Here is a 25,562-nt window from a genome sequence, read left to right on the forward strand (position 1 = left end):
TCTATCTATCTATCTATCTATCTATCTATCTATCTATCTATCTATCTATCTATCTATCTATCTATCTATCTGTCTATCTATCTATCTGTCTATCTGTCCGTCCGTCCGTCCATCTATCTATATCTATCTATCTATCTATCTATCTATCTATCTATCTATCTATCTATCTATCTATCTATCTATCTATCTATCTATCTATCTATCTATCTATCTATCTATCCATCTATCCATCTATCTATCCATCTATCTATCTATCTATCTATCTATCTATCTATCTATCTGTGGATAGATCCCCTTACATTGAATTGGCTCTATCACTCTCTCTCCTCTCTCCACCTATAGCTGGTGTGTGGTGTATCTATCTATCTATCATTGGTCTGTCTGTGTATGAATATAGAATAATCTATTGAGAAAATGAATTACATTCATCCATATTCATATCACAGTGCTTGTTGGATGTACAGTAGTTCCCATCCATTCAGTGTGCAGAAATGTCCTTAGAGCTTCAACCTGACGTCTCACAGTACACTATAGTCTGAAACTGTCCGAATCTGTCCTGCACTTTCGCAGTAATCCCTGTCAGAGCACAGGTTATGGACACTTGTGGCCCTGCTGTCCTGCTCTCTGAGAACTGGTAAATCACATATCTCCGAAGCTGGAGCGAAAGAGTGGCAGTGCATCCTGTCCTTCATGACAGATCTTCAGGCTTTCTGTTTGTTCCAGCCGGTGCAAGGTGACACTATGTGTTCACAGCTAGTCAACACTTTTCTAAAGAACCACAGCAACATGTGCAGCTGTTAGCTGGACGCTCGAATCTCAAGCACGTTCGGGATATGTAGAGCGCTTAAACGATAGCTGTAATTGCCCATGTTACAGTTCAGCAGTTTGTCAGTTTCAAAAGATGCAACAATGAGCAAATCTGAAACTTGTCTTTTCCAGTTATGATACATTTCTCATCAAGACGAGCCAATTAACCTCTTATTTAATCAGCTTTGACATCCAGGGGCCACAGGCAAGGGTATCAGATGCTTAACTGTATATTTACATTTTCTGAAGTAGAGATGCTTGCCACAATAGTGGGGTGTTCTGAGGGGTCGCCAAGGTGTTGCTAGGTGGTTGTTTGGGGGGGTTGCTAGGGTGTTCTGTTGGATGGATGGTTGGATGGATGGATGGATGGTTGATTATTTGTGTTTGCGTGTTTCACTACAGCTATAAGCAGACACATTGCATGTGGAGCGAACTATGCAGAGGAAACTCTTACCAATAAGAGGACAGTTTTACTCACATGTGACTTGCATGAACACATTTTGGTACGCTTTGAAATGTTGCCTTGTGAAAGCAAAGCGAACCGAACCAAGAGGAAAATGCTAAATTGTAACAATGTTACAACAAGTCCCTAGCTTTCCTGTAGCTCAAACAGTGTTGGCGCTTGCAACGCTAAGGTCATGGGTTCGATTCCCAGGGAAAGCAAGAACTGATAAGAATGTAAAATGTGTAACTTGAAATGCAATGTAAGTCGCTTTGGATAAAAGCATCTGCCAAATGCATAAATGTAAATGTAAGTCCCTGTTTCAGAACAAAGCAAAAGATCTACAGGTCTGAAAATGCCCTAAGTGTTGTTTTAAACTGTACAATTTACAACGGTATTATATGCACTATAGTGAGGGAACATGCAGGTATTCTCTCTTGACTGGCTGATCTTTGCTCCTCCTACATTCATGTCACTGAAGTGGCCAAATCCAATGAGTATCACTTCTATTTTACCTGGCCTGATCCATGTGTATAACCCTGGGTTATACGCATACAATAGGAGTGAACTGCACACACAAGAGTAGGTTAAAAAGCGCAGCATTTCTTCATTTTTCAGTCCATGTCAGCTCCTCATCACTCCTTTCTGCTTTATGCTTGCACAACTTCCATAAGCCTCCTACTTGCATGAGGGAACGTGATGGATTTCATAGTCAAGGTGCTGGTTTAATCCAATTTTAATCCATCTCCCCGGGCCGGAGTTTGAGATGGCTTTTATTCCTTTTGTCAGGTTACTGCTGAGAATGCAGCCCATTCTCATTTCCCATTCATACTTATGAGAACAAAAGAGTCATGTGCACACAAAAACCTATAAAAATATACGCAATAATTTGTCCAAGATGTGATAGTGTAAGCTATCAAAAGCATATATGTAAATAAATAAATAAGCAAATAAGCAAATAAATAAATAAATAAATAAATAAATAAATAAATAAATAAATATTTATTATATACATAATAAATATAAATAAATATATAAATATAAATATAAATATAAATATAAATATAAATATAAATATATATATATATATATATATATATATATATATATATATATATATATTATATACATACATAATAAATATTTGATTTTTCCTATATTTTAAATATTTGTTAAATGGCATCTTTTTGTGAAAGAAGGTCAGGATCACCGATACCAATACTGATACTGATGTCTCTATGAAATAGATTATTTTTCTCAATTTTAGCCATTATAACCATTCAGCATTACAGTAAAATTAAAAGCTATCCATTTGAACATTTATTAGGCTTTAAAAAATATAACAACTTTTAATTTAAGTGAACTTAAAACAAACTTCACATAAATCCATTGCACTTTATTCAGTTTCTCTGTGCTGTTATCATTATAGATGTTAAGCGGACTCTGCTATTCTTTTATATTTAGAACTATATCTTTATTGTTATCATCCTTGGTGTGAAGGAGCCTTTAGTCTACAGTGTAATTCATGAAATCCCAGAGAGTAACGCACAGACAGCTTTACATATTGCATGTCTATCAGGAGCAGTCACTACAGAAGTATTCATGTAATCAAACGCAATCTTCACTGTTAAAATCATTCCGATAACAATACATTCTTGCCTTTGACTAAAACCATAGCTATAAAATAAGGCAGATAAAGTGAGATGTGACAAGCTTCCAGACCTCCCAGGAACCACGACGGAGATATAAATGAAATGTGTCGAGCGGCTGTCAGAGAGAGCACAATTTAGTATTTGTTACTATCATGAGTGAGATAAAGCTTCCAGTACATGATAGTACAAACTCCTGCTTCTAAATATGATATGATTAGTAGTCTAAGACATCATTTATAGAATAAGTCAGAGAAAGTAAACTTCAATCTGGTCTAAAGTATCTAATCCAGTCTAAGCAAGCATTAACTCCATAAAGCACATGACAGATTTGCTGTAACCATATGCTACATTTTCTTATAGCTGTGCTCAGTGAGTGTGTAAGGCGACCTGGAGTTGCAGAATTCCTCCTCGCGTGACACAATCTGCCATGGAAAACGTTTTATCATCAAACCCACGAGACACTCACTGCGCGCCGGCCCCTCCGCTGTGACAGGGAACACGTCACAAGCATTAAAACGTCAAATGTGAAGTCTAATCTCTTTGTGCTCTGCTCTTTTCTGCCCCAGACGGTAACATGCATTGTGTCGCGCCGCACATCGCCGAAGTCACGTAGCATTCACTGGAAGACTGAATTTTAAGGAAATGGAAGTGCCGAATCCTCGAAAAAGACGAATGGATATAGAGGAAAGTGTCCATGCAGCAAATCCTTTTGTAAATGGGAATCGGGGGCAGAAAGCGGGCTGAAGTATTTAATCCATCAATAGCGATTCTAGCAGACAGCGGCGTATGCTTTAACATGAGGGTCAGGCCTGTGACTACCAAACAAACTGTATTTACCATCTACGTGATCCGCATGTACCAGCAACAACAGGAACTGTGTGTGGAATCATTTATCGCTCAGATGTTGCTCAGGAGACTCTGTGGACGTCTCAACATGGTCTCAGATGTTTCACCGGAAATTCTTTTTGAGAGATTGAAGTAGAAACCAATTGTTGGCATATACTGTAAGATTATAGAAGTGTAAAATGAACGCATGTCCCAGATCATTTAGTCTTTTTGAATTTGATGAGAAATATTTGAGATCAATTAAAAGTCAAAGATCTCAATGCAATCCCTTTATTTTTATATTTACGAATATTTCTCAACAAATTCATTCAAGACTGATCTGAACTATTATAACTTGAAAATTACTGACGAAAACTCTTTAATATCTCAATCCATCCATCCATCCGTCTATCTATCTGTCTGTCTATCCATCCATCTATCTATCCGTCCATCCATCCATCGATCGATTGGTCTATCTATCTATCTATCTATCTATCTATCTATCTATCTATCTATCTATCTATCTATCTATCTATCTATCTATCTATCTATCTGTCCATCTGTGAATCTGTCTATCCATCCATCAATCCATCCATCCATCTAATGGTCTATCTGTCTGTCTATTTTTCATCCATCCATCCATCCATCCATCCATCCATCCATCCATCGGTCGGTCGGTCTATCTGTCTATTTATCTATCATCCATCCATCCATCGGTCGGTCTATCTGTCTATTTATCTATCATCCATCCATCCATCCATCCATCCATCGGTCGGTCTATCTGTCTATTTATCTATCATCCATCCATCCATCCATCCATCCATCGGTCGGTCTATCTGTCTATTTATCTATCATCCATCCATCCATCCCTCCATCCATCCATCCATCCATCCATCCATCCATCGGTCGGTCTATCTGTCTATTTATCTATCATCCATCCATCCATCCATCCATCCATCCATCCATCCATCCATCCATCCATCGGTCGGTCTATCTGTCTATTTATCTATCATCCATCCATCCATCCATCCATCGGTCGGTCTATCTGTCTATTTATCTATCATCCATCCATCCATCCATCCATCCATCGGTCGGTCTATCTGTCTATTTATCTATCATCCATCCATCCATCCATCCCTCCATCCATCCATCCATCCATCCATCCATCCATCGGTCGGTCTATCTGTCTATTTATCTATCATCCATCCATCCATCCATCCATCCATCCATCCATCCATCGGTCGGTCTATCTGTCTATTTATCTATCATCCATCCATCCATCCATCCCTCCATCCATCCATCCATCCATCCATCCATCGGTCGGCCTATCTGTCTATTTATCTATCATCCATCCATCCATCCATCCATCCATCCATCCATCCATCCATCGGTTGGTCTATCTGTCTATTTATCTATCATCCATCCATCCATCCATCCATCCAGAGCAATTGGTTTAAATGGAGAACAAATGGAGAATTATCCTGTTTCCCATTAGCCAATAGGCCTATATCAAAATCTTCAATCAAAAATCTGAGATCCTAATATGAAGACTTTGGTATCTTGACAAATCTGAGCACACTTTTCTATAGGAGGTGCATATGAATTTAGTGAGGTCTTTTTCTAAACAAACAAAAAAATATTTAAAAAAAATCAGGCTTCATTTGCTCTACATTTAATCTCATTGCTGTCCAGCATTATGAGACATATGAGATATTAAAAACATTTAATTTGTTATTTTACTTTCCTATTGGCTAAATTAGTTCTTGGAGTCAACAGCTCTGAAGTTGAATGCACATTAAAAAAATACAAGTGCAGCTATTAGAGAAGCAAACAGGAGTTTATGCATCTAAGATAGCGTTGCGGCGTGTAAATGAGATGCATTTGTCGTGGCTCATTTCAGTGGGACCGACGCAGTCACATCAGACAGGTACACTAACTAATGCAGAGCTGTTAAAGCACGCCGCTAATTTTAGCTGCCTGTCAAGTAATAATTGGGGAGGAAGTGTTTGCTGTGCCACTGTGAATATGCACACTAACATAATGTATTTGTGGAAATTATTTTTACAGTTGAGAGAAGAAGAAATAACTGCCTGCTTCCCACAGGAGGCGGTTTAATCGCTGTTCCAGGTCTTCTGTGTTTATGTGACTGAGTGGATGCGAACGAAAAACGGTGGCAAAGTTCAAGTAAATAGTTTGCATTATTCCCTGAGAATACATCTAACAAACAGTAATTAGAGGGCAAACGCAAACGGGGACGCTCGTTATCTGGCAGTTTTACTGCGTTACTGCTTGTTGACTTGCATTGAAAGCGCACTTCAGTGAATTATGTATGTCCCATTTTCTACCTTTCAGGTCGTAGTAAATGCGCTCTCTGTAAGAGAGGAAATCCATTTCATTTGTGCACCTTTATGACTTTAGTCTTTCAGAAACTCTCTCTCTCTCTCTCTTGCGCTTTCTCTCTCACCCAGGATACAAACTGAACACCTACTAAGCGACAAATGGGAGTAAAAATAGACTTTGGTGAGTAACTTTATTAGCAGCTGCAACATAATAGATGGTTTAAATTGAACTGTAAAAATGACATTGAGCCATACTGATGTTTATATAACGTATATATATATATACACACTAACATACAAAAGTTTGGGGTCAGTAAGATTTATTAAAAAGGTCTCTTCTGTTCACCAAGGCTACATCTATTTGATCATAAATACAGAAATATTGTGAAATAGTATTACAATTTAAAATAACTTTTCTATTTTAATACATTTTAAAATGTAATTTATTCCTCTGATGCAAAGCTGAATTTTCAGCATCATTACTCCAGTCTTCAGTGTCACATGATCCTTCAGAAATCATGAAACATTTATTATTATTATCAATGTTAAAAACAGTTGTGCTGCTTTATACTTTAGTGCAAACCATGATTTCACAATTTTTTGATTAATAAAAAGTTCAAAAGCACAGCCTTTATTTGAAATAGAAATCTTTTGAAATATTTCAATGTCTTTACTGCCAATTTTGATCAATTTAATGCATCTTTTAATAAAAAATTTATAATTTAATTAAAAATAAATAAATAAATAAATCGTATTGACCCCAAACTTTTGACAGTATTTCTGACCTCAAACTATTACGGTTAATATATGGAATGGAATGGAATAGAATAGAATGGAATGGAATGGAATGGAATGGAATAGAATAGAATAGAATGGAATAGAATAGAATAGAATAGAATAGAATAGAATAGAATAACATTACAAATTTACAACTAATTTATGAAAATATAAATGATAAAATAAAGCAGTCACAACATCACAACCAAAGTTAGATTGTAGTCCAGGTCATTTTCTGATCAATAACTCGAAGTATTAAAGTCATGCAATGTTTTTGAGTGGTGGTTTAGTAATTGTCGGCGCGTCACAGTAAGGGACATCACTCCACCATCAGACTCTGACAGAAACCCTCGCTAATTGTGACAGTTCAACGCTTAGATCACTTTGTGCGCCGTTAATTCAATACCCCATGCATCATTTTCCCCATTAGAATATGCAAATGCAGCCAAATCTGAACATCGCCTTCCCTTTTTCTTCTCCTGCTCTGTCCTCTCCTCACCCACACACACACACCTCTCTCTCTCTCTCTCTCTCTCTCTCTCTCTCTCTCTCTCATGGTACAGATGAGAGTGGTTGAATAATGTGTCAAATGGGACAAGTAGGACAGAGGAGTTTTGAATTAGAGAACGTGTGTGTGTGTTTATGATATAAACACACACAAATATATTATATATATATATATATATATATATATATATATATATATATATATATATACACACACACACACATACACACACATTTCCTTTAAATAATTGTGGCTTTTTTTTTGAGTCATTCTGGCCCAATTTAACCTCTGTGTAAAAAGTTGTTTTATAGGTGAAGCAAATTGTAACATTTTGATGAAAAATTACAAAGACCTTTGGAATTATTTATTTATATGCACCAGCTGTTCACAATAAGACCAGTTATGTGAATTAATAAAGTACAGTAAATAGGTCATTTTTGATTTCATGCTGACTTTAAAGCTGCTTTATGTATTTTCTGTGCCACCGGCTCTAACACTGCAAACAGGAAAGTTTTGATAACATAACTTACTCATCATAAAATTAGAAACAGCTACAGTGATCGTGCAAATTAACGCAGGTTTACAGTCATTGAAAACGACTAAACGAGCCAATCAGAAATCAAATTGGTTTGAGCTGGAAGAGCAAGTTCATAGTGGCATTCAATGGAACTGCAAGAATAATCATTGATTTAAAATGCATTTTACAAACACTTTATCTGCCATTCTTCAAACAATCAGGTAGTCCCACCCTAAACTCACACCGCTAGTTGAAGCCAAAGTTGACATGTTGGATAGTTAAAAAAAAAAAATAAAAAAAAAACGAAATCAAACACGGCATAAACCGCAATGTTTACTCACTTCAGGATGTCAAAGTATAAACAGTTTCCTCTTAGCATAAGTAATGATGCACTTCACTGAAGTAAAAATTCAAAAACACACAAATAATAATGAAGAAACTGAATTGTCTTACCCCATGTGAAGGATATGTGAGCCAGCCCCAGTCTCCTGAGATTTTGGTTGTGTCCAGGAGATTCACTGTAAATTCAAAATAAAACATGTTACAAAGAAATTCAAAATATTCCTATATATATATACACACACACACTTTCTTTTAAGTGCATATTTTGTTTGACAAATATACCTAAGGGCTAAGAAAAGTAAAATAAATTCAAGATTATCTGAAAACAAGAGTTTGTTTACAGATAATATAGTTTCTCACAAATAAGTTTATCTTGTTTTAGAGATTATTTACTTCAGAAACAAAATATTTTTACTTTTAGCAGTGCTGTCAAATCGATTAATCATGATTAATCGCATTTAACATAACATTTAGAAAATAAATAATTATACAGTCAAACCAAAATATATTCAGACACCTTCAACATGTCTCACATTGTCACAGTTTATTCGCTGTAGTTTAGAAAATGGTAATAAAATATGACAAGAACTCGGAGTTATCAAATCAGTTGATATTTCACTGGTTTTGTCCGTCCTTCTGTTAGACTGTTTCACAGATGGATTAGGATGAATATCTGTCAGTTGTTAAATTTAGCTACACTATTAGATGATACCAATTTAGCTCAACCAATTACCAAGCAATGCTTCATTTTGTTCAGTCTGTGATGTAAAAATGTTGCATTAGCAATTAAAGAAAAAACATTTCAGCAAAACATGGTCAGGTCAAAGTGTCGGAATAATTGTTGGTCTCAAATTTTATACATGTTACTGGTAGTCACTGTATGAAGATTTTTTGGGGATAATATGTCACAGTTTACTTTATTTTGCTATCCTCACTTACATAAATGAACTATAGTGTCCTGCACGCACTAGTAAAAAAATATATAAAAAATGATATCTGAATAATTTTTGGTTTGACTGTGTGTGTGTGTGTGTGTGTGTGTGTTTGTGTGTGTGTGTGTTTGTATGTATATATATATTATATATATATATATATATACACAAACTTTTATGTTAGAAGCGATTAATCAGGATTAATCGATTTGACAGCACTAATTTGTAGATATTTTTACAGAAAAACAACCAAAACAACATTTATTTATAGAGCACATTTAAACTCTATACAAATTGATCCTGTACAGTGTTGTACAGTGTACAAAGCAGGTCAAAAATACAATAAAAACAACAATTACAGGTTTCCAAAATAATAAAAATACGATTTAAAAGTAGATTTACATAAAATGTCCAATGAAGACAAATGAAGAAACCTTTCCAAACAAGACAAACGTACAGATTAAGATAATAATTGCTTGTTGTGTAGTTTATACAGAGGCACAAATGTAGCATGATGAAGCATGTACAGCCATAGCATTGACATAATGACATATGCAGTGGGCCTTCCCCAGGGCTTTATTGATGACCAGACACCTAGCCTGTTTTCGGTACGAATCAAGGTCACCATGGAACAAGCTTTTTTTTTCTCTCTGTGAATGTATCCGAGGGCCAAATCATGCTAGATTTCTTTCACAGATAAACACGGTAAACTGTATCTTCCTGCTCCCATCCATCTGGGAAACACGAGAGGTGGTGCGCGTCTGGCCCTGAGCTGCCGGCGGGACACTTGACGCGGGAAGCTGTGACAGATGTGCACATCTGTGAGAAGGAGTCGGCGTGAGACGTGCACCTGACCCAGTTTTACCCCCAATAAGCCCAGAGCCCTGAATCCTGCTTTATATTCACTGCACCCTACTAGTTGGAAATGGGTAAACAAGGAGTCACCTTCAATTTGAAAAAATGCCAGCTGCCACATGGACGCGTGTCGGGTCCGCCGCTAACAGATAACACAAACCGGCTTCAGCGTCCCATAGGTACCACAAAACAACAAATTAAGCTTGCCGTTGCCTTGCATTTGACTTGTTACGTCTATCCGCGGCTGCAATGGTGTTTTTAACAATGTTATGGAGGTCACATATGGGCAGTGTTAGGTAAGTTACTCTAAGGGGAGGTTTACACGTTTAAAGTTTAAAAACGTAAAACTTCTGCGCTTTGGCCATTCGTTTACACGAAAACGGCGTTTTGGGGTGCCGGAAAAAGAAAACTTTTGAAAACGGGTTTGAAAGTGGACGTTCTTGAAAACTGTCTCCGTGTAAACAACAAAAACGCAAATCTCTGAAGATGATGACGTCATGTACACGCATATTACGTGTTCAGTCTATAGTGTTTCATCGCCATCTAATGGCCTGGCAGCAGAATTTTTGTCGTTTTTGCGGAATGGGGATTGTTTTTACCATGGTGTCGTTTCTACGCGGAAAACTCAAAGGAAAAATGTATCCGTTTTAAGCATATCGTTGTTGTGTAATCGTACCCTAAAAAAGTAATTATAGCAACTAATTACATCTTCAACACTGTAATTAGATTACTGTACTCATTACTCTCTCTAAAAAGTACTGCATTAGGCTACTTGTTATTAAAGGGATGGTAGTTAGTGTGTAATGTTGCTGTTTGAGCATAAACAACATCTGTAAAGTTACGATGCTCAAAGTTCAAAGCAAAGGGAGATTTTTGCTTATAAAGAAATAGTTTAAGGATTACAACAAACGACTGGAAGGGACCACACAAGCTTCCTATCGGGTTAGTGACATCACAAACCCTAGAATTTACATAAACCCCGCCTCCGGGAACACGCAACAAAGGGGGTGAGTCCATGTTGAGAAGAGGTAATAGGATTTGCTAACACACAAGCTCCTGAAGCTCCGCCCCCTGTGCCGGGAGCAGCAGCTCATTTGCATTTAAAGGGACACACACAAAATGACACGTTTTTGCTCACCCTCAAAAAGGGACAAATTTTAACATGCTATATAAAAATATCTGTGGGGTATTTTGAGCTAAAACTTCACATACACACTTTGGGGACATCAGAAACTTATTTTACATCTTGCAAAAAGGGACATTATACCACCCCTTTAATAATTGTAACTTTCTAAATCCCATATCAACATTGACCAGTTGAACAATACAGGGCATGAAACTGCTCTTTCAAATAAATAATATAAAATTGCATAAATTAATCTTGAACTGAACAACGTATTTAAAGGGAGAAGGTTACATTAAAAACATACATTTGAACAGTAGACATTACATTTTTTATATTAAATCCACTATTGTTTTATATAGAACTGTTCTAGTCTATAATGCAATTACATCAGAAGTAACTGTAATTAAATTACAGAGTAATCTCTTACTTAACTTTTTCAAGGGAAAAGCAATTAAATTAAAGTAATTAATTACTTAGTAATGCATTACACCCAACACTGCATGGGTTATCATTGCGGTCTGGATCAGGGTTAAGTGAGACCTCAATTTTCATGTTAAACGCTAAAGTGCCCCTATTATGTGGATATTACCTTTCATGTAATGTAGCTGTTTGTGAACATAAAAGGCGAGCAAAGTTTCAGAGATTAAAGTGCAGATAAATACAGTTATTGTCTCACATACAGCAGACCTGCCTGAGGTAGAACAGCACTGTCATCAAATCTATCCAGACAGCCGTCAGAGACATTTACACAGACCAATGATTTGTTTGACTACTGCAATGTCTGTCATTATAGTGTATCTTGCCATCTGAAACGCACATAACAGATTGATCTTTATTTGAGTGAAAAAGTTAACTCGGAACACTTTAGAACACAATTGAAAGCACAAAGACTTTAGATGTTGAAAATGTGAGTCCTCGCGTTCAGCAAAAACATACTTCTACTGTCAAATGGCATTGGAAAAGTTTTTATTCATTACTTGGCCAATGGAGATGCCGAAGAGTGACCAAAGAAAAAAAAAATATATATTTTTGTAATTCTCAAATGCTGGCTAGTTGGGTAATAATAACACCTAATAAAACTACTCTCATATAAAAAAAACCTTTTAATGATCTTTATACTATCAATCTACTCCCAAAACTACATTATTTGGTAAACACAGTATTTCAAAGAAGAAGAAAAAAAAAGGAGAAAATAAATAGAATTTGTCTATAGCAAAATTGTGGTATCTATGTTCTCGGCATGATCCAAGGCATCAATTAAGAACAGTTTCAGTACAATAGCCAAAATGCAACAAAAGCTATTACCAGTTTTGGAAACTTCAATATAACTTCAATATAACTTGACACTAGACACATTCAGAATTTTTGTTTCTAGCCCTTACAATTCAAATGTTATTAGCATAAAAATGACTGCAAATTTGGACAATTGGTGGCACTAGACTGATTGAGTTAGAGACTCCAAAATTGCTATATATTTACATATAAATATAAAATGCAGTGACGTCTCTTCTCTTCTCTGATGACGTGTTCACTGGAGTGAGGGCGGGACAACCTGTCACTCACATGAGATCCACCAATAGCAAACAACCATCCAATCAATTCCCCATGGACAAAATCAAGTCCCGCCCTACATTTCTTTCTTGTTCGAGAAGCCGTTTCACTCGGATATATAACAAAAGACAATCACAAATTCAGTTTCATTCCAACTTCAACACATGAAACCTTACTGTAAAGTATAACCAGAAAGAATCTGTTGTTTTTGTGCAAGTACGCAGAGTAAGGATTGCTGCTATACAGTACATTTATGCTGCTAAACTTAATCAAACAAAGGGAATTTATTTCATTTTCTGTCCTTAAAAAGGAATTAAATGCATTAACGTGAATTGACCGCACTAACTAAAGAACCACGCTGTACATCAGATGAGCTCTTCTTCCTCTTCTTGTATTTTACATGTAAAAGCAGTACAGTACTCCAGGGAACCTCTCTCATTCTGTTCATTACCAGGTTGTCTGTGCCATTTTTTTTTTTTTTTTTTTTCATTTCTTTTAAATGTCATCACTTTGGTTAATTTTCTACTTAGAGAACTTTTCCAGCTCTCTCTGATCTGTCTTTCCCCATCCCTCGCTCGCAGGGAGCACGTGTTGTAATCAGCAGTATTAGTGCACTCAGTGATTGGACTTCTAATTTAGAAAGGCTGTTCCTGATGAGAGCACTGGGTCAGAAAGTAGGAACAGATGGCCCCTATCTCTCTCTCTCTTTCTCTCTCTCTCTCTTTCGCGGTTTCTTTCCCTCTCGCTCTTTGGCTCCTTCCTACAAACTGGTGTTGGGGAGTAACTAACTAAAAGTAGCGGCAGCGCTGCTACTAACTTAACATTTATCTGTAGTGTGACAGTAGAACAGCTGCTTTCAGAACTGAGACGCCAAGAACACACTACAGGACAGAAGCGCTAGCATCTGTGTGTCAGCATGTTTCATACACTAGAAGAGCACTGGCAGTGACACTGCGCGAGTTAAATACATTCCGAGGCCATTTTAACAGACTTAAAACTAAGGGTGCCAAGCTTCAGTGTGTGTGTGTGTGTGTGTGTGTGTGTGTGTGTGTGTGTGTGTGTGTGTGTGTGTGTAGCAGTGCAGCATGACAAAACCTCACATTTTTTGTCACTGCATTGTGCAAATGCAGCTTTATAGCTGAGAAACCTAACAAAAAAATCAAAGTTGAGAAATCTTATTTATTTTAGCAAATTTGTTTGCTATACATACATACATACATATTGTATAATATAAATATAGTCTCCTTCAAAAGTTTAAAAATACCCTAGGACAATACCAGCATAAATACTTGTCATTCTCACACACACACAAAATATATGACAAATACAACACCTTTCTAAACCATCTCTAAACAGTGCTCTAGTTGGTTTGTCTGATTTATGTATCAGTTAAACTAGAAAGGTGTGAGGAACCAATAATCTTCAAAAAATAAATCTGTTCTGACTGTGATGTGTATACTGTATATTACCAATCATTATGTTATCAAAGGAGAACACCATTATTACTGGTCTTCAAAGATAATTGCCAGAAAATAAAAAATAAATTAAAAAATAAATAAAGATAACTGCCAGTTACTTTGTTGATTTTATGCCAGAATGATAAGTTTATGCTGATATTGTCAAGAATCTTTTACATTTACAAGCTTTATATATAAGTAAGTATGAATGAATGAATGAATGAATGAGTCTATCTATCTATCTATCTATCTATCTATCTATCTATCTATATATATATATATATATGTTGCATATGTATATATATGTATATATATAAACATATATATACATATATATACACACACACAGTATATACACGTTATAAAAGAAATATAAATTTAGAAAAATAATTGCTGCCGATAAATAAATATAAAGAAACAAATAAACATACATTACTGTTTATAGTGTCAAAAAAAAGTTTTATATAATTGCTGGAAGAAAAAAAAACATTTCCACATTTAAGCTTTAGCATTACAGGAATAAATCACATTTTAATGTTCAAATAGAAAACAGTTACTTTAAATTATAATATAATATTATTTTACAATATTATTTTTAGTGCATTTTTATCTAACAAATGTAGCCTTGATGAGCATAAGAGACTTCTTTTATAAACACACAAAGATCTCACCAACCCCAAACTTCTCAGATGATATAAAATCATAAAATGTCATCTGATAGTTATGCCAAAAGATATTGCCCATGAAAGTAATACTAAACACTAATCTGCCAATGCTAATCTCCCCGTCCAGCCGTTCAGGGCCTCTTACATCAGCCCATTTCAGAAGCCCATGTCACAATTACACATGGAAATGCCTGTCAGCCATGACGAATGCCTTTCCTCAACAAAAGCATCTCTCCAGGGAATCAGGTGTACACTTTCTGAAATCATTTTTAATCTTTTGCCCCTTCAGAAAATGTAATTTTAAAGTGTCTATCCATCAAAAACAGAAAAGTCACCGACCTGCTCTGAAATAAGTTTACAGTTGTGCTCATTCACAAACTGAGACGTCCCGCGGGCAGTGGTTAACTTTTCCATCTTTTCCTTTTACACCCTGAAAACTGTTCTCCACTTTGGGTTCTGAGCGTCTCTCAGAAACAGAATTGATGGAGGGCTTCTCTGGCCTGAACACTCTGGGTCTCTGATGGAGAAATTACAGTGTCTAAAACTAGCACAGGTGAAGCACTGGTCTCAGCGAGGACAGAAAACGTCCCACCAACAGTCTCAGAGCGATTAAGCACAATGCATTTTCGGCTAGAAGTGTAAAGCTTTTTCTAATGAGACAGGAATATTTATTTATATAAATATAAGCGCGTGTATAGTATGTATGAAGAAGTGTGTATATCATTTAGAAAGTTAAATACTATTTAAATTAAATTAGTAATGCTTAATTATTGAAAACACTTTGAAGAATGCGTCATTGAAAAAAGAATAAAAAATAAAAAAAAATGTAAAAAAAAAAATTCCATTTTTTTTTTAAAACAAATAATAATAAAATAAATAAAAGCACTGGTCTCAGCGAGTGCAGAAAGTGTACCATCAACAGTCGATTAAGCACAATGAATTTTGGGCTAGAAATGTAAAGCTTTTCCTAATAAGATGGGAATATTTATAATATTTATCTACAGTATACTAAAACGATTTTCTCAATATAGCATCATATCAAAATCCTGAATAATTATTAAAACATTTTTTAAAATAAAATGACATAAAATGGCATATATGAAGCACTGATCTCAGAAAATTCCCCACCAGAGCGATTAAGAACAACTCATTCTGGGCTAAAAATGTAAAGCTTTCACTAATGAGGATGCCATCCTGATGGGAATAGGAACATAATGTTTATCATTAGCATGGAATGTATTTTTAATGAATAGATGCGTGAATAATGCAAACGGGGGAGGATTCAACCAGAGAATTAAATATATATATCCATGTTTGTTTGTTTTGCTTTGAATTTTAATTATCCAAAGCATATTTTCAAATGCTCAAAACAAGGTTGTAACAATAATGGTGTTTTATTAAAAGCGCTAATAACTACTATTGCTAGGGATTTGAACAAAGTTTAACAATAAGTGTTAAACTTCAGCATGCAACTCATCTTGTGTGCTGTTACTTTACTTTAACAAGTGATCAGAATTATGATTTTATTCAAAAGTATTTAGTACGTATCTTTCTCTTTTTTGCAACTACAATGCTAAGAGCTCAACATAGCAAAATTCTTTTCAATTTTATTTCAAACCAGCTATCTGTTCCAGATGGAGCGACATCAACAGATGCAGTTTTTCAAAGGATGATGAAGGTTTTAAGATGAATTTTGATAGGCAGGACATCCATATGGCTGTAATTCAACAGTAATTCAAAGTAATTCAAATCACTGATCTATCTCTTCCTCCTTTGCTCTTCTACTCTATGAAAGGAAAACACACACAGACATAACAGCAAACTCCTCAAAAACAAAGACGTTTTTTAACTTCCTGGAAAATATCATTATTTCTTCCTTTCTAATTGGCCATGTTCACACACTGCGGTCACACCAGTTCCACTGCCCAAAGAACGGCCCTGGTAGTGACAAACACAACCCACAACCAAACTAGCTGTTGTTTGTCATGATACGGAAATTTCAGACATCTATACTAGGCTACTAATACCACTGAAATTTCAATATTCTCAAAACAAATTTTGGTGACAGAGCAAGTATTGAATACACTTTTTTTGTTTAGAAAATGTTATATTATGTAAATTAAATTAGCAATGTTTAATTAATTGAGAAACACTTTGAATAAAAAAAATAATAAATAAAAAAATTAAACAGCATGCATATTTTTTAATGTTTCTCAAAATAGAACACAGATAATAACATAAACAGAGCTTTAAAAATCCGGAATCTAACAGCATTACCAAGTAGCCTATTAAAAAAAAAAAAAAAAAAATTAAATAAAAAATTAAATAAAAAATATATTTTCTCAATTAATAAAACCTTGCTGTAGGAACAAAAAATAAATAAATAAATAAATAAATAATATAGATATAGTTTTTTTAATTGAGAAAATATATTTGTTATTTAATTTTTTATTTAATTTTTTTTTATTATTTAATTTATTTATTTATTTTTTTTTTTTAATTATATATTTTTTATTTAATTAAATCTAGTTTTCATTTATTTAATTTTTTTTTTCAATACTTGGTAATGCTGTTAGATTATATATAATTATTTTTTTTATATTATTTAGATTATATTTTTTTTCATCTATTTTAGATATTTTTATATCTGTTTGTCTTTCTGTTCATATATATTTATATATGATAAATATAAAATATATAAACAGAGTTTGTCCGTTATCTAACAGCATTATCAAGTATTTGAAGTAGCCTAAACATTCTGAAACTGAAGAAAAGAACCTGACTGGTTAAACTTTAGGCTGTTTTCAGCTGCCTGGTTCTCTATCCTCTCAGTATACTGCAACTGATTAAGGCAAATTTCACGTTACGACTCCTAACCGGGGAGCTGATCTGACAAATATTGTTTTCTCCATTATAATTAAGTTGACTTCGGATTTCACACAGCGACTATGTGCCAGTGCTTTTGTTTCTCAGGCGGAAAACCGGCCATCTCTCTCTGTTTGAAATGACACATCCTTTCAACACTTCACAAGGAAAACAACAAAGGCGTCCTGACTAAACACCCTCGCGCTCGACAGAGAGCTTCTGCGGGGAGTCTTCGAGCGACACGACGTTTAAAACAACATTCTGTTTATCATTATCATGAAGCGGAGAAATCTTTGAGGACTCATTTCATGATCTCTCCTCAAGGCTCCAGAGAGGCCCTCCACTGAAAACACATCACGCTTGTAGGAAACGGTCATTAGATCGCGACTATTTCCGCGTCCAATATCCGGCCGCTTTTAGGACGACTTCAGTGAACTGTAATGAATTGTTGATGGCGTTCAGAAATGGAGATGAATTCCCCCGCTGTACGGCACACGTCTGTCTGTTCTCCTCCACGGCTCACACTTCAATTATTTCAGTCGACTGTCTGTCTGACGGATCGGTTTACGCCAGCGCTTCGTGTTCATCTCAGTCTGAGGTGAGCGAAGACCTGAAGATACATGAACACAAGCCTTCGTCTGTCCCTGTGGACACAGTGGACACGTCAAAGCCGGACGGCCCTCGGGGAGAGTTCGCTCACTTGTTTGCTGGAGGAACGAAAAGACCTGCAAAGCTATTTTTGGATGAGGAAAAGCACAGCAAGACCACTATGTGGAACATACAGTATTCCTTTAGTTAGTCAGTAGCAGTAATGACCAAGGATTTAATGTTCATAGTATTCAAAAGGATTTAAACGGATCTGACCTTTGACAGTCTCAATGTACAATTCGAGAAAAATTCCAAAATCTGTTCAATTCTAGTACTTTTCATGATCCAATCAATTCACAATGGATAAAATCAAGTCAAGCCCTGCCCGTTCCCTTAGATCAGCTGAACTTGGTTTGCATCCCTCGTTTCCGGTTGTCTACTGTAGGTGGAAGGTCATTTAGTGTTAATGCTCCTAAATTATGGAGTTCACTACCCTTTACACGTCCTAATATCTCATCTGTGGTTCAAGACTCAGCTAAAAACATATCTATTTAACATGTATTTTGGATAATGTGACTATATGTGTCCTTATGTGATTGTAGGTGTGTAAATGTATTGTAATCTACAATGTAAAGCGACCTTGAGCTACGGAAAGGCGCTATATAAATAAAACTCCTCTACATTATTCTGAACCACACAACTAGTGATAATTTATCATGATACAAAAATTTCAGAAGTCTATATATATATATATAGGAAGCACAAATCTATTTGTGGCGGTCACACTGTGGCAGGCCGCAACAAATAAATCAATGTATGGCTATGGGAAACACAAATTTACTCCAACAATGTGAGGTCACATGAGATTGATGGTGAAGAACCCTTTTATAATCTAAAGAACCTTTTGTGCAATGGAAAGGTTCCTTGGATGTTAAAGGTTCTTCATGGAACCATATAACCCAACAAAAAACCTTTTAAGAACCCTTATTTTTAAGAGTGTACCATTTCATTACAATGATACCTCAGAAAAAACTAATACACTATTGAACACACTCCTTTATTTAGAAAGTAGCATTATTTAATTAAATGTTAAATTAAAAGCTGTGTTAATTGAGAAACACTTTAATGTAGACATTAAGTATACTTATAAAGTATGTCAGATCAGAATAAAAAATAAAATTGATCAATGAGATGATAAAAATGACACTTGCATTACACATAATTTTGGTTAATGCGTATTTTAAACCAAAATGAACATAATATTAGCAGGTCACTCCTCAAGTAATTCGAGCATTTGTGTGTCTTAAGGCCTGTTCACAGCAAGAATGATAACTATAACAATAACTATAACTATATTAACGCACAATAACGCTCTGTTAATTATAAGCGCGCTGCTGTTTTGTCGCCTGACGCTTTAAATGCTGTTTTCATCATTCATTTATCAAAAAAATTGTTCTGAAAGTGATTTCAACGATATCGTTTCTCTGTGCCGTTATCGTTACAGTTGTGATGTGGACTCTTGCTTTTTTTTTTATATTTGGAACGATTTTTAGAAATACAATATTATGGTCCTGTGTGTGAACGGGCCTTTACGCTCTTCCCGAACTGATTCCGGCCCATCAAACTCTATGATATTGTCCGTCTGTTTCTAAAACATACTCTTCAAAGTCCCAGAAAGATCATCTTTATGCTCTTCGGGAGGCCTTCACCCAAGTTCGCCGTCTCTGAAGGAGACTGAAATAAATCTACATTGCTTACAAATTCACTTTATTCAATTCCTTCAGTTTCCTTGGCTTGACAAACATAAGCCCGATTTGTGTTCACATTCAGCATGTCAGACAAAATCATTTGACTGAATCAGTAAATCCCTTAAAGCAATGCACGATTTCTCATATAACAGTCAGGATAAGTCTTTCTCAGATGAACAACGATAAGTCTTTTTTGACAGTCATAGATAGACATATTTTAATCCATATAAAAGGCTTTAGTGTCGGGCTGCCATTCAATGGAAGCACTGAGGTGAATCTATACACTCTGATAGCATTTAATGGAAATAAGTCCAGTACAATATAGATACTAAACGATCTCTCGCTGATAGAACGGCAGCAATTTCAGCCGTACCCCGTGAAATGACAAGACACGCTCGACTGAAAATGGCCAATTCATTTCAAAGCCACGTCGCCGCTGATATGACACTGGCATGGTTACGTTTCTCAATAAAAAGTCTAAAAATAAATGACACACACACACACACACAAAAATGATGTCAACGCTTGGAAAAAGAGATTATTTCTTTCATCACCAAACTATAACTTGATTTTCCACAGGTTTAAAGGCCTCGGGAAAGAGTTGTAAACAAGTTTTTTCTGGTAATTATTTAACGTATGAGAAATATCAAGCCTCGCTCACACCTCTTTTAAACCTTTAGTTCACAAGCTAGATCTTTTCTCCAATAATCTGGGCCGCAGACTAAAAAAACTTGTTGTACGGTGATGCAACGGGGTGAAAGAGATATTAAATAAATCTTTTTCCTCAGAATGAGCTCCGTTTGCTGCTCTTCTCTCTTTCAAATAATCTTTATTAATTTTTCTACCTTCTATAGCATCCGCGCTGGCTTTAAATGATGAATTTATTCGTCACATTTTAATGTGATGAATGTGCGAGCGCGAAGCATCAATATTGCGGCGAGCGTGTTGGTTGTGGAGATCTCACTGTAGACTTCCACCACCTTCACCCCATCGGCGAATTAGGTTAAACCTTTGATTTATGTGCAGATTATGAGGTTTAAAATACATTTCCACCATGAAAAGAGAGGGAGAAATCCATCACTGAGGATCAGACAGTTTCAAGAGCGCTGCATCACATTGTTTTGAAGAATAACAGAAGAATCTTCTAGACTCAAAATATTCCCAAATTCAATCTCAGACACAAAAAAGCACTTGAAGAGCCCCCCCCCCCCCACACACACAAAAGACTTAATATGACTTGATGTCGCAATAAATCTGTATATAAACTCAAATATTAGTTTATGAATCTGATCATTTTTATAAACAGGCCAGTGACAAAAAAAAGGACATCGAAAATTATGAAAAAAGAAGACACGTTCTTAGAGGTAAACTAGTTGTATTTATACTGATTTTATATAATTATGAAACACTTTTTGAATTAAGGACTATAATGTGTAGCAAACAAGTAAAAAGTAACTTAATATTCTCTGTACGCCATTATTGGCTTAATATCAGAATAGTTTGATGATGTTTTCCTTTTGAGTTATAATAGTTAACTTATAAAAGTATCATATATATATATATATATATATAAAGTTTACATGTGTAAATATTATAATAATAATATATAAAACTAACCTAACTGCTTCTGTTTTTTTTTTCAAAACTATTTTTTTTAGACTATTTATGTAAGAATGAATTTCTTACAATTAATATAATAATATAATACATTAATTAAAAATAAATATCCATAAATACATAAATATCCTTAATATAAATATAATCTATACACTACTGTTTTTATTGTATGTCATTGTATGTATAAAAATACATTCTTAATTTTTGAATAATTAAGAAAAGTCATAAAAAGCATGAATTAATTGAAATTCTGAATAATTCTGGCAAAAAACAAAAGTCTGGCAAAAATACTTTTAAAAGGTGTCTGTTTAGATAAATCTTAAAGATAGTTCACCTAAAATGAAAAATCTGTCATCAATTACTCACCCTCAAGTTGTTCCAAACCTGTGTGAGTTTCTTTCCTCTGTTAAACACAAAAGAAGATATTTTAAAGAACGTTGGTTACCAAATAGTTGACAGGAGCCATTGACTTCCATAGTAGCAAAAAAAAAAAATTAAAACATTTGATGGTAGTCAATGGCTAAAGTCACCTGTCTGGTTACAAACATCCTATAAAATATCTTCTAACAATCCCTTTAATCCTGGTCTGGCACGATTAATGGTGACTATCGGTTTAAAAATATTTATTGGACTAAATCTAATCCAATTATCTTAAACCAGATTAGTTCCTTCACCTGATCGGTGGTGTTCGTTAGCGTCTGCGCTGGTGAGGAATGAGTGGCACAAGCACACACAGGAGCTTCGGCTGAGCACAAACCCCTCAAGCGCGGCCATAGACTTCAACACAGGCATTCGTTTATGTCTGCTGTGGGCCACTCCATTTCCACCATGCCCGAATGCCATCTATCTCCTTTCGTCCTTACTCTCTCCCTCTCTCTCTCTATCTCCTGAAAAACAGCATCAAGTGGCTCTTTTTTAAGCGTCATGCATCAGTTCTGTTGTTCTCGTTCAGGCTGGCACTAGAGCAAATTGAATGGACTGAAACATCATTTCAGGAGTCAGGAACAGAAGTGAAGAATGCATTTAACAAGACCATATAACGTATACTATTTCTGTGAATCGCGTCTCCGTTCCAAACCCAAGTGAGTCGCCTCGACAGGCGTCGGTCTGAAGCCCCAGCCGCTACTAAACACGAGCACAAACTGCCTGTATTGATTTGGATATCCTCGTAACACACGTTCACTACTGCAAACACAGACAGTCAGCTGTGTGGTCTGATAAAGATCATGTACAGGTATATATATATCGTCTGATGCCGCACGGCCAACATTGTGGTTACATCACTGTATATGATGAACAGACTGAATTTAGGCTTTAATTCACATATAAACATTCATCAACACACACATCAGCTGTGGTAAACGGAAGCACAAGCATGTTCACTTGACGTGTGTGAACCAATGAGGTTCATTCTCGTGTTACGCAGCACGTTTCTTTTTGCTTCAAGGATATTTACTGTACACTACTGTTAAAAAGTTCAGGGGTCAGTATGATTTTTAAAATATTTTAATTAAAAATGTATTATTTAAATTTTAAAATATTATTACAGTTTAAAATATCTGTTTTCTATTTGAATATATTTGAATATGTAATTTATTCCTTTGATGCAAAGTTGAATTTTCAGCATCATTACTCCAGTCTTCAGTGTCACATGATCCTTCAGAAATCATTCTAATATGATGATTTGCTGCTCAAAAAAACATTTCTGATTATTATTGATGTTGAAAACAGTTGTGCTGCTTAATATTTTTGTGGAAAATCAGGATTATTTGATTAATAGAAAGTTAAAATGAATAAAATAGAAATCTTCTGAAACATTATAAATGTCTTTACTGTCACTTTTGATCAATTTATTGTGTCCTTGCAGAATAAAAAATAAATAAAAAAGGACTGACTCTTAAACTTTTGAATGTGCATATATTTTAGCAGATAGCACAAAACCCAAGACCATCCTACTGAGTAAGACGATTGAATGCAGTGTAAAGCTATGGGATCTCAGTGTCCCTCTTCTTCTCCTCTGGGATCTGAACCCACAACCTTATGTGTTATCATCCCAGATGCTAAAGCACTACAGCCTAGCGTCTCTCCCCATCGCCGAATCCACACTTATCAAAGTCACAAACGGACTGCAATCAATATCAGATTCCCCACACAGAGAGGTTTCCTCATGCAGGTTTCAGCTCTGCTTTTCCTCCACAGCCACGACGGACATGTAAGAAATCGTAATGCATCTCACACACTGCATTCCTGTCATTTTATCAACACGAGACGCCGAGTAAAACAGTGAGAAACAGATCAGAGCAAATGTGTCCTGCAGGAGGAAGGCGGCGCAAGGCCTCAAAACAGCAGGACAAGTCGGGGACATTGTGCGTAACCCTCCTGAAATTGTGCATGAACCCTGTGATGCTGAGACCCCAATTACAGAGCAGGACTGCCATCTCTTTCCTCGGCCTCCCGCGCGGATATAAACAGAGGAAAGGGATTTGACAGTCCTGTTCGGGAATCATTGTTTTCTCCCTGGGAAGATAAGGCTTTGCTTTGGGATTTTTTTCCCCCACTGTCACACTTCAGCAGTCACTTTTCATCCCGCTTTTAAAGCCATTGAAGCTTTGATGTAACCTACATGCAGAAGCGCAAGCGTCTAGAATCTTGATCGCGAACTGCACACGTACGCAGAAAAAATAATCAAGAAGAATGTTCTTGTGAATGTTGAAAAACCAGCAGGTTTGTTCGTTTCACTTTAATCTATCACGCTAAAATCAAGTACTATACAGCAGGGTTGTTGTATTAAAACTGAAACGAAATTAATAATAATAAAAAGCATTTTTGATACTTGAGATGAGATAAAACATAAGTTATTTTATTTCAGCTACTTGCGAAGGCAACTTTCTCATTTTAATTTAGTTTACCTTGATGTTACTAAAATAACTAAAACTGAAATAAAAGTTAATAAAACTATATAGACATATATAATAAAATAAACTATTAAAACAAATTGAAATGAAAAAAAAAACTATCTTTAAAATGAAAACAGAAAATATAAAAATTAAAAATGCTTCAAAATATTAATAAAAAAACTACTATTAACAGTTACTCGATTGTATTAAAATAACATTGCGGTTTTTGCTGTTTGTAAAAGCACAAAATCAACAAATTTTTGCATTTCTTGCAAACTTAAAAACACATTTTATACATCCACTGTTATTAATTCATAAAAAACTAAATGTAAAATGTATAAACAATAAATAAACATGACTTAATTCAACTCAGAACCTCACTGAACTATGATATTGACTTAATTATGTTTATAAATATACACTGTAAAAAAAAAATACATCCCCAAGTCAAAAATTTCAAGTGACCGATAACATCTAAATTTTTCAATTAGTCTGACGTATTATTTCTCATTGAGCCAATGTTAACAGACTATTGCAACAAGAATTTCACTTGGGCCAATTGAAAAATTTAGATGTTATCGGTCACTTGAAATTTTTGATTTGGGAGGGTTAGAATTTTTTTACAGTGGATCGGAAAATATGAACTTCTGTTGTCGAATGCTCACTTTATAGAGCATTAAGATGACTACATCATGGATAAATGATGTGATTGTATAAGAGTAAGAGCTTGTCTATGAGGAACGCCTTTAGCAGAGGCTTCTTCTACTAAAGAGGTTCAGATACGGAGCTTGAGGTTCCCTCACAGAAAGCCCAAAAGATTCGTGTTCAAACCTTGAGTGTGCTGTAAAATCATCAGAGCAGAACATTAATATCTCATTAAAAAACAACAACAGTCATGCTAATCTTTTCTCATCAGAAAGGTGCCAATCACGTACAGGGAAAAATCACTCTTCAAAGAAGATCTCATTCATTTCACCATTCAGGTCTTTGAGAAACTAAAACTTTTGAGTCTGACTAAAATTCATTTATAGTTTCTCATATAAATTCTACAC

The 25,562-nt window shown here is 35.3% G+C and overlaps 1 protein-coding gene across 2 annotated transcripts in view; it reads right to left on the reverse strand.

Moving 5' to 3' along the window:
* The window catches only part of epha8 (eph receptor A8), a 76,725-nt gene that overhangs the window by 46,978 nt on the left and 4,185 nt on the right, over positions 1 to 25,562 (reverse strand). For both annotated transcript variants that reach the window (XM_084101855.1, XM_084101856.1), the window contains exon 2: positions 8,321 to 8,385. In XM_084101855.1, coding sequence (XP_083957981.1) covers positions 8,321 to 8,385 — 65 coding nt within the window. The remainder of the gene's footprint in view (positions 1 to 8,320; positions 8,386 to 25,562) is intronic.

This window comes from Abramis brama (genome assembly GCF_963993115.1).
Source record: "Abramis brama genome assembly, chromosome: 23".
In the NCBI taxonomy this organism is placed as follows: Eukaryota; Metazoa; Chordata; class Actinopteri; order Cypriniformes; family Leuciscidae; genus Abramis; species Abramis brama.